This window comes from Antedon bifida, chromosome 1 (assembly GCF_963402885.1).
Source record: "Antedon bifida chromosome 1, ecAntBifi1.1, whole genome shotgun sequence".
In the NCBI taxonomy this organism is placed as follows: domain Eukaryota; kingdom Metazoa; phylum Echinodermata; class Crinoidea; order Comatulida; family Antedonidae; genus Antedon; species Antedon bifida.
This window is the reverse complement of record NC_136226.1, coordinates 18,070,283-18,081,330: the sequence shown is the minus strand read 5'-3', so window position 1 is coordinate 18,081,330 and position 11,048 is coordinate 18,070,283. Positions and strand designations below refer to the sequence as shown.

Genomic DNA, 11,048 nt, shown 5'->3' with positions numbered 1-11,048 from the left:
GTGACATTTCACTCTTCCTGGTGGTGAATTGCCATTAGTGTAATGGTAACAGTATAATCTATAAATTCCCCCTAGATATGGACAAATTCAAGAAGTGATAAAATACAATAAAATTGTATCAAAATGTTTGGTAATTGTAGATAAGGCATGGCAGTCAACATAAATTCAGATTATACAAATATAAATGTGTTCGATGCATGCCCTGTGTGCGAATAAAAACGGAAAATACAAAATGTATAGCTTGTATGTAGACATTAAAAAAAAAGAATTTCACTTTTTTTAACATACGTCCTTTAAATTTAAATCGATGATACATTTTAATAAAAGGTGCGTTGACACAATAAAGAAACATGTACAGAATGATTATTGTAGGCCACCAGGCCCATGGGGTCCCACGGGCTAAACATTAAAAACTGGCCTTTTAAATGAATTAATAAACGTAAGAGAGAAGAACATTATTTTAGGTATAAACATATAATTCTTAATTTTCCGACACACCAGATATCAAAATTACCGTGTACATAGTCTCGTGCAAAATCAAATAGAATAAAACAAACTTTATAATAAATAGTTAATTGTTCACATTCGTGCAGAGAACAGTTCTTTTCTCGATATTTCTGAACTGGACACTGAGAGACTAGACAAAAGCAAATAATATACGTCTTTACTATTATTCCTACTGTCTGATTAAATAGAAACGCTATGATAATATTACAACTAAGCAAATACTTTTGTTGTGGCCCATGAATACATTTTAAACTCGATGTGAGTATTATAATCCTTACCTGCCTGCAGCGTATCTAAGCTAATTTAGTAGCACCGTTGAAGTTCTATTCTGGTAGTGTTACCTTTTCTGTTGCGCTCTTTCTTGTGACTAATTTAGTGAAAAGTGCATTTCAGCAAAACAATATGACTACCGATTTTAGGACAAACTTTATACAGCAGTTTCTGATCTAATAAGACATTGTTGTTTGTTTTAAGTTTTTATTTGTGACATTGTTTTCAAGGTAATCTCATCAACAATGCTTTTAGAGAGAAATCTTTAGTTATTTAACAGTATTGATTTATTTAGGAATTAATTCGGATTTGTTCTTCAATGTCACATCAACGGATTTGGAGGTAGGCCATGCTACATCTTAATATTGACAATGGATACACGGACTCATTGACTAACAGAGAAAATTGTCAGACTGTTGTTGCCAAGGGTGGCGCTCAGAATGTGATAGGTCTCAACACTACGACCAGTCGGAAGTAGGCCTAACTGAAGCTCCACATCATAAGCCTAGCTTTAAAGTTTTAAATTAAAACTAAGAACAGAATAGTAACCTATCTTACGGATTATACAGATTGTAGATGAGAAATGTGAAATGGAACAAACGCTATTTGATACCACGAGTTCAGAACTATGTTTTCTTTGCTGTAGGCAAGCATATTGATAGACGTCTATTGTTTCCTTAATTAGAAGAATTTTAAAGCAGTTCACTTTACGAATTTAACAGTACGTTCCTCTTTTTTTGATAATAACTTCAAACAGGAGTTTTGATAATAGTTGATTGTCGGATAAAACTGACTCAATATGAGACACGATAAGTGTTTGTGCAGCAGAGGTTTAATAAGTAGGTCTACCAGACGGAAGGAACCACTTTGGCCAGTGCCACGTAAAATTTATCAACCAATTGTAACTGTCACAGAAAACGGGAACATAATACGTGATGAGTTGACAAGCACCATAAACGACACCGAATTGCCACAAGTTGTAGGAGTTTCTGCTCTACAAAAGGGTAAGCAAGTTGGGGTCAACTTCATGGACGTTGAATCCATCTATTCTGCTAAGATCCCGCCATACCGTCCCTCTCTTAAAAAACAACCAAATCTTAACGAAAGTGATACAGAGAGAAACTTTAATAAGACAGTAAATAAAAGTAGCGTTCCTCGACTACCAATAATTGAGCCACTATTCATGCCGCCAGGTGAGACGGTTCAGAGACCGTATAGCGATGAAGGTCTACGTACGTATTCAAGTCAGCGACTACGAAAGAGGTTGTTCTCAATGGGGATTTACAAGGCATGTACAGGCCACAGTGTGCCAACACCTTTCTGCGACGTTGTTGGGCAGAGGCATTGTGCGCGCTGTTTTGAACACAGAAAAAGAATCGAAATTGAAAAGAATTTAATTCCAATTGATATGTGGTCAGACGTTTCATTTAGTCGTCAACAAGTATTTCCAAACTTTCCAATTCATACGAAAAAAAAACATGCATCACGCAATGCGTTGGGAGCATATTTGTCATAAATATTGTACAAGAATTGTTACAACGTGGATCTTATCAATAATATACTGTATGGAATCTTCCCTGGAATTTTCAATAAACGTATAACAATGGAAAGACACAACACAGTTTTTATTTTGCAATTTACTGTAAAGAGGTATACTATACTATAAATATATAGTATACTATAAAACCATATAACACAGATAGCACAGTCATACGTTTGCAATATTTCGGCGAACATTTTTGTTAATCCAATTTTTGTTTATTTTGGAAAATGCCATAAACGTGTAAACGTTATACAAATTCAAGTCAATTAAAAGAAGCTAGCTTTGTGTAACACTGCCTGTTGTTCTTGTCAGAGAAAGACAAAGTCTTAAAAAAAAGGGCCAGGTGCGGGAAAAACATTTATGTTGATTATACATTCCAATAATTAGTGATCTATAGTTCTATTATTTTCACTATGTTCCATAATTTTTGTGATTGTATTTTTATTACACATGTTGAAGTATTTTCTATGGGGGATAGTTAAAATTACACAGTATACTTTCTATTCTTTTAGAACAAATGTTGTAAATATAAAGACATTTTTAAAAAAATATGAAAAAAATGTTATTAAAGGTATATTGTCCCCCTAAAAAAATATTTTTTTAAATTTTTTTTGTTGAATATGTTATTTTAATGTCACATAATAGTTATTCACTCTCACAAAAAATTGGGTCTGAAAAAAATTTATTTACCTGAGAAAAATGTAATTTAAAGCAAAAAATGGTCAAATTGTCTGGAAGACAATGAGTTTTTGGGTAATTTAACTGTTTATTTTGTCTTTTTATAGGTGAAATAATTTTTTTCCCCCGTTTTTTTTCTTATTGAAGTGAACAACTTCATTAAAACTGCAAAATGGCCTATTCAAAGTCCGATTTTAAAAATCTTTATTTTTCATGATTTTGGGGGACAATACATCTTTAACTATACTGTAGGTAATATAACTTAGCCTAAATATCACGTTGTTTTTATTCAACGTCAGATTTCTATTTTCGTGCTATACCGGTATAGCAAAAAGTATCCACTGTAGGCCTATTCCTACCATCTTTCACTTTCTATGAAGTCACCAGACATGTTATTACATAGGTTAAACTACTGAAAAGCAGAATTTTGGGAAATAAGGGAAATTCATGTTTTTTTCGTTATGATTTATGTTACACAAATTAATTACTATTCTGTTATAATATGGAAGTAGTCAAACTTGTAGTCTACACAAACCATGTTTATTAAATAAATGATAATTATACTTGGTGAGTTGTATAAAATATATTGCAGTACAAAATAGCAGCAAGACACGTACCGCATTTATTCGAATAAACGCCTCGGCGCGTTTATTGATCAGGAGGGTTTTTAGGGGGCGTTTATTCGAGAAGGCGTTATTCGAGAATGCGTTATTCGAGGGAAGAATTTACTTTTTTGTGTGTACAGTAATTTGTAACATGTAGGCCTATAATAAAAATAAATACCCCCTTAATATGAACAAATTCAACACAGTAAACATTTTATCAAAATGGTTGGTAAATTGTAGATGGCAGTCACTTCTACTAATATACTATACAAATAAATGTATTATTATTAAATTTATACAGAAGGACAGGAACAAAACCGATTTCATTAGAAATAGTCGACGCAAGATGGAGACTATTGGGTCACATACTTAGACAAGACCCATGTACACCAGCCAACACAGCAATAAGCTATTATTTCAGCAACACTACCAATATAAAATTTCGAGGAAGACCGAGAACCACCCTACCAATAACTCTCAGCAACGACCTACTCACCCTTTATAAGCATAATACAGACATTAAGTATCCCGGACAATTGAAAACCAAGAAAGACATGAAACAACTTAAAGAACTAGCCAATGAAAGATCAGACTGGAAGAAATTAGTAAAAGAGATTTACGGAGCAGCCCAAGCGGAAATGTCGGCAGACTTTTCAGCGGAAAGGCAGTAATAATAATATAATAATAATAAATAAATGTATTGTAATACAAAATTGTGTATGATGATATATTGGCAGCTAGCCAAAACGAAAACATTGTTTATTGAACAGGTCTTACAGACTATCTGTCTGAATATTATTTATTTTCATAATAATTATGATTTCTTTGTATTTTTGCGTGTGCGGGATTGTTCATCCGGATTTTATAATTTCCTGGTGGTTTTGTTTTGTGTTTAATTTATAGTATACAATTCTTTGAAAGTATTGATAAATGCATTGTAAGCATAATCAGGATTGGTCCTTGCAAAGACATCACTCCAATCAACAAGTAGGCCTAAGTCATCCTATAATTTAATTATATTTCGTTCGTTTATTAATACCGTATTTAGGCATATAAATTTGGTATACTGTTAAGTGATCAGATATGTCTTATATTAGTATACCAGATAAAATTGTTTGTGAAAGTGTATTGGAGAAAATGTTATCAATTAATGAAGCCGTGTTGTTTTGCATTCTAGTGGGTCTTGAAATAGATAAGTAAAAATAATGCGACATCATTACTTCTAAAAAATTCGACAACATTACTTCTAAAAAATTATTTTAAAAATCGATCGATGCGTGCTTAATGTTAGTTCACCCATCATTTGGCATGATTTTCCCTCAATATCAATAGCATTGACAATATCGTCTAGTGATCTATTACAATGTTTTATGTTCGAATCGGGAAGTCTGCATAAATACCAACAATTGTAATGTTACATTTTTTCCCCAAAATTTCAATAAAAATACATTCACAAGATGCAATACATAGATCCTTTAGGCCTATATCGATTTAGAAAAACAAACATACCAACTCTCCCTATCTAATACGAGGAAGTCATAGCTCGGTATATACAATAATATGGTTTACACGTTGTTTTTAACCATGTTTCCGATATATCTATTATTGTAAAGTTTAGGTATGTAGTCACTTCAGTGTTTATTGATACTTCTGATAGTGAGGGAAAAAATAGCCAATGTTTTAGGTTCTTTACAGATTCAAATCATATGGAGTCATATAAGAACATACATGTCTCAATAGCATTTAGCTTATTTATGAGACTATATTCAATGAATATTCATTCATTATTACCGTTACAAATATAGGCCCTACATTAGATCAATTAGTATATCCATTGGATTCGATATTTCGTTTTCATCATCATCGTTAGCTGTATAGTTATCCATGCTTTGATTTTGTATGTTTATTGATTGTATTCGTCTAAACATTATTTATTTAATTTATAAATTAATATAATATTTATGCTTATTATGTCTACTACGTAACTTCAGTTACAAGTTTCTGAATTTCAATTACCTGGGTGGAAAGTATAGACTACGGTAAGGTAAGCCTATAGATAATAAAATAAATAAGACTACAGCATAAATAAATACAAAGCGCGAGTTATAGGACAGCAACGGCTTGAGAGAACAGATGATATTATCATATATAGTCCAGCAGCCAAATGGCTATTTTTTCCTTGCAATGTTTTCTATAGTTTTTAGTCGCGTGGACGCGACTCTATAGTTCACTATGTCGGTCGGTTCGTCGGTCTGTCTGTCGGTCTGTCTGTCGGTCCGGTATCACTATGCATTGTAGCACGCGACTTAATGGCTGTTGGCCTTGTTTTTTTTTATGGATTTTGATTCTAGATACCATCAGAATAAAGAATTTTATTACTGGACGGCTGTCAGCATTGAGCAATTTGCTCTTCCTGTATAGGTTTTCTGCGAGATATACCTAGAACGTTTTCAACTTTGTATCTGACGTTACTGGCCATTACGCCGTTTCGTAAAAAGTTGCTATTGTCGCAGAATGTTAGGTTTGGTAGTTGGTCTGTACGTATCTTGTGCTTTATGCATGAGGTGACTATTTCAACTCTGACATTTAGTGGGCCTGCTCGTGGTAAGCCAAGTGAGATTAAATATTTTAGTGTCTGGATGTTTTGTGGCATACTCACTGACTGTGTTATATAGCGTTTCTGCGCACTTTTCCGGAGCTGATTCTTTTACAGAGTTATTTCGTGAATTACTATACAGTTCGGTGTTCCGTCGTATATTTGATCTTTGATTTGATTTAAACGCAAGTGATTTGACGAATTGTAAGCGACACTTTGAATAAATTGTTTGTGACGGCCAACACAGATTCTCGAATAACAATACAATTTATGTAATGTACCTTGTTTATGAAAACTCACACTTGCAAAATAATTAGTATTAATCATTTTTATTCTACAAAACAAATTACTAAAGATCAGAAAAATAGTATAGTCTTCAAAAACTTTATCGATAATAACAGCTCTGTACTTTAACAAATACATAATACAAAAACGAAAGGAAATGTACAGTAATTTTGTAGTATTTAGTACAAACTGTTAAATAGCAAACTTTTGGTTTCACAAAGCACAACGAGACTGCGCAGCTGTCAAGTGGAAAAGTCATTCAGAAACAAATGAGCATGTTCATAAAAAAAAAAGATCGCCAAATGGAAAAGAGAGCGAGTATGCAATTTTACAGGGTTTTTAGTTATTGTGCATGAGGCATTTCACAAGTACATAAATGCCACGGTGCAATCAAGTACATAATATAGCACTTGGGTGTTTAATAAATCAACGTGAAATCATTATCATTCTTACACCCTTTGGAGACAACATTTATTTTATCACATTACTGAAGGCAAAAAATATATATAAATAATTATTTAAACAATTATTTATTAACAAAAGTACATTTCTTACAGGAAGGTTTTCAGAGAATAGTCAGGAAAAAACGAAAATGTTACCAACTAGATTAAAATGTTATCAATGAGATTAAGTTTTTAAAAAGTTATTAAGTTAATCATATATGACTGAGTTTTATCCCATACTTGAGAATAATCCTACTCCATAATTTAGGCTAAATTCGAAACAAAATACTGTGGTAAATACTTTATTAATACAATCCGAGTATAGTCCCACCTACGAAACTTGACCGCATTTCAAGTTCTGGCCTCCTGGGACAATACTCAGTCATAATACAGTAATTCAATGTCTTTTATGTTTGCTGCAAAAACATGAGACAGTGTTATATCTAGATGTCTTGAGACAGTGTTATATCTAGATGTCTTGAGACAGTGTTATATCTAGATGTCTTGAGACAGTGTTATATCTAGATGTCTTGAGACAGTGTTATATCTAGATGTCTTAAAACTGAAATGTTGTACTTGCTAGGTTTGCTGTTGAACACTCTGAATTAATGTGATGTTATCGCCTTTCAACATGATCCGACCTGAAAACAACAAATAAATATCTTATAAACAAACATAGTACATATTTTTACACACTTCCCATAAGGTATAAAGAAAACATATTTAAGTGTGCTTGGCAGGAAAAGTCGACAGATGCAGACAAACGTGCAATCTTTTTGGTTGGAAAGTAGACTACGATAATGTAAGGTAGATAATAAAATATAATTGAAGACTACAGCATAATAAATACAAAGCGCGAGTTATAGGACAGCACCTATACCACACCAACGGCTTGAGAGAACAGATGATATTATCCCATACTATCACCTCTCCATTTGCTAACAAAATAAATATTTTTCCTCAACCTTTTTAGTTTGTTGTTAAGGTACAGTATATTCAGTTGGATATTTGAATTGTATGTTATAATCACTACTAAAGAATGTATGTACAGTATTTGAACATATTTGGAAAGATGTGGACTTATTAATTGTGACTGAATAGTTTTTTTTAGTGTATTTTCAGATAAATCATTTAGATTGCGTAAAGTTGATTTTAAATATTGAAAAAAACTAACCAAGCTGTTTCCTTGTTTGTTTTTTCAAGTGTACTTCTTCGGCATCCTCAAGCACTAAATTCATGTATTCATCAAATCCCTAAAAATTAAATATATTTTGATAATAACGTAAATATATTCATCTACATTTATGAATGCAGCCGAACTGTAAAAATCAAAGTAAAATAGCCATATGATTGACAAGATTAATATAAAACTTTAAAATTAAAGACAGTGGAACCGTAATCCATAGCCTTATGGCAAGGGGCAAAGGCTCACTGGCTCCATGGTTCTGGTGGTACTGTAGGTCCAGTGCACTTTAAAGAACCTAGTACATCTTTCGAGACAAGTAGAGGAGAAGCATGTAATTGAAAAGTTCACAGCACATTGACCAGAAATTATGTATAATATAATCATTGGAAATCACAAATGAAAACATAAAAAAAACTAAACTTTATACATATGCTATAAATTGGCACCATTAATACACTATGACACTCAACTTTTGTGTTCCAGTTTTAGACATCTTTAATTAATATAACAAATTGGCTTACATAGTAAAGTGATTAAGTGCAACATTTGAGAATTTTGATCAGCTAACTGTAATAATAACAACAAACCCAGAATGTATGTTTATAATTTTATCTAAAATTTTAAAATAAATTAGTTGCTTTTAGTAGAAACCGGCAAGCAAACAATAGCTATACAATCAGCACAGGTTCAAATCAATCCTTGACCATTGTTCTAGTGGTAGAACAAGTATTCTCGAAGGACTTAAAACTGGAGGTCCAGTGTACACATCTGGCTTGCGTGCACTCTAAAGAACCTAGTTCATCTTTCAAAAGAGTAATGGTCCATTCAGCCCCTGCCATATTGTAGACAGACGAATATGCCCACTTACACTACAATATCTTGTTAAAATAATAACATTTAGAAATAGTAAATTATATGAATGGTACAGTACTTACAATAATGTGGCCTTCTATCCTCACATTTATTTGTTCATAGACCCACACTTGTATGCGTGACCTCTAAAATGAAAGCAAAGAAAGCATAATTACAATTACTGTAAGTTTATGTATATTCTATTGATTCAATGATTTCATAGCCAGTCATCATTCATTCAAAATATGATTTCACAATTTTCATTCCTACAAATATGTACAAGTAATCTTGCATCATCATATACAATACCAATTTTCGAGGATGGGGCTGGGTGGTACTGTTGGGAGAGTTTGTCTGATCTTCGTACTACAGTATCAGTCGGATAGTGTCACTTTTGAATGCTTTCTATTGGAATATAATATTGTTGGTACTATACTACACTATGACTACAATCCTGGCATGATCTGGTGAAAAGTATAGAAAATAAAGTACATTACTTACATTTTGGAGGTACCTGAAAATAAGGTTCTACAACACATGTCAAGGAACTTAAATTGGTAGGTACTTACTTACTGTCGTTTGTGGGACAATCTTTAAAGGGACCACTAGGTTTCTACAATATTATAAATAGTAGGTTCAGTTTACATTGATATCAGTCACATTTTATCTTTTTAGTTCCCTACAGTACTGTAGTTGAGCTGGTGTCTAAAGATGACAGTACACTCAAAAGGAAAACACACCGCTTAAAATCATAGTGTCTATCTGATGATCAATAGTATGTTAAAAATATGTTACATTTACAGTTAAACCCCCGTGAACGGCCACCTCCTTTAAAAGCCTGTTTGTTCTTCTTATCTAATTAGTGCATTTGGTACCGTACCTCCTGTAAGCAGCCATCTTCCGTAAGCGGCTACAGCCACTTTTCATTTTCATATGATAAAAGCTTTGAAAATTTGTTTGACAATCATAAATAAAACAATCACTTAATCATAAACAATAAAATACAATTAGCTGGAGAATCTAGAGACGGATGCTCAGGCCTCCTGTAGCATTGGTCTAAATTTATAAATAATGCAAGTAATATTATTTATTATAGAATAAAACGATTTTGGTTTTAATAAGAGAGATTAAATCCAAGCGGTAGGTTCAGATGAGACTCCTTAAAACAAAAACAAGTAGATTCGCAAACTCCTTTGTTCCCTTCAGTATCATCCATCCAGTACAACCGCAAGGAAGGTAGATCATTTATTTTTCTATTTTGTTGATGATTTTGACTTGATATTGCTTATAACTTTGGATAAAATTGTTTTGATATTTGTTTCTCCATTAATGTTTTATCTTTGTATGAGACAAGCACCATTATTTCCACTTGTTTTGTGGACTACCTTACTACTAAAATATATATTTTGACAGAGAGAAGACCACGCGCGCAAAAGTCAAGGAAGACCCTACGAATTAGTAGTGTACAAAAAGCGTACAAACTCAACGATAACACCGTACATTTACTTACAGATCTGTATTTTGATTTTAGTCTTTCGATTTTTGATCCAGAAACCAACGCATGTACTCCACACATTAATTGTGAATACGTTAATCATGATCCATTTAATTATAGATTTTCAAATTAAATATAATAATACACAAATAATATTTTAAGAATATTGATAATATTTGCTTCTCTATTAAATTTGCAGATGACACTTGTTTAGTAGGTTTAATCGATGACAATAATAACTTAGATGTATACAATATGTTAATTCTTTTGTCGATTGGTGTACTCAAAATCATCTCGTACTTAATGTCGAAAAAACTAAGGAAATTGTTGTTGACTTCAGGAAAGCTAATCAAAACCATGAGTGTCTGTTGATCAATGGTAAAGAGGTAGAAATTGTTAAAGATCATAAATATCTTGGCAATTATATTGACGATAAACTAAATTGGAATGTTAACATGGATAAGCTCGCTACCAAATGTAATAAAAGAATGTACTTTCTACGTAGAATGAGAAAATTTAATGTTAAGTCCAATATTTTACATATGTTTTACGTTTCTGTTGTACAATTTGCGGGTAAGATTATAGGCA

At 32.4% G+C, this 11,048-nt stretch overlaps 1 protein-coding gene across 2 annotated transcripts in view; it reads right to left on the bottom strand.

Annotated features, from left to right (window-relative positions):
• LOC144845213 (small nuclear ribonucleoprotein E-like) overlaps nucleotides 1-11,048 on the bottom strand; it is a 95,371-nt gene that overhangs the window by 80,998 nt on the left and 3,325 nt on the right. The window contains exons 2-5 of one of the 2 annotated variants that reach the window (XM_078702404.1): nucleotides 9,467-9,493; nucleotides 9,049-9,111; nucleotides 8,102-8,180; nucleotides 7,491-7,568 (exon numbers count right to left, since the gene is read on the bottom strand). In XM_078702404.1, the coding sequence (XP_078558530.1) occupies nucleotides 7,507-7,568; nucleotides 8,102-8,180; nucleotides 9,049-9,111; nucleotides 9,467-9,493 (231 nt within the window). In that variant the 3' untranslated portion in view covers nucleotides 7,491-7,506. Of the gene's footprint in view, nucleotides 1-6,564; nucleotides 7,569-8,101; nucleotides 8,181-9,048; nucleotides 9,112-9,466; nucleotides 9,494-11,048 lie in introns of those variants that run through there. The other variant, XM_078702398.1, reaches the window with a different exon arrangement.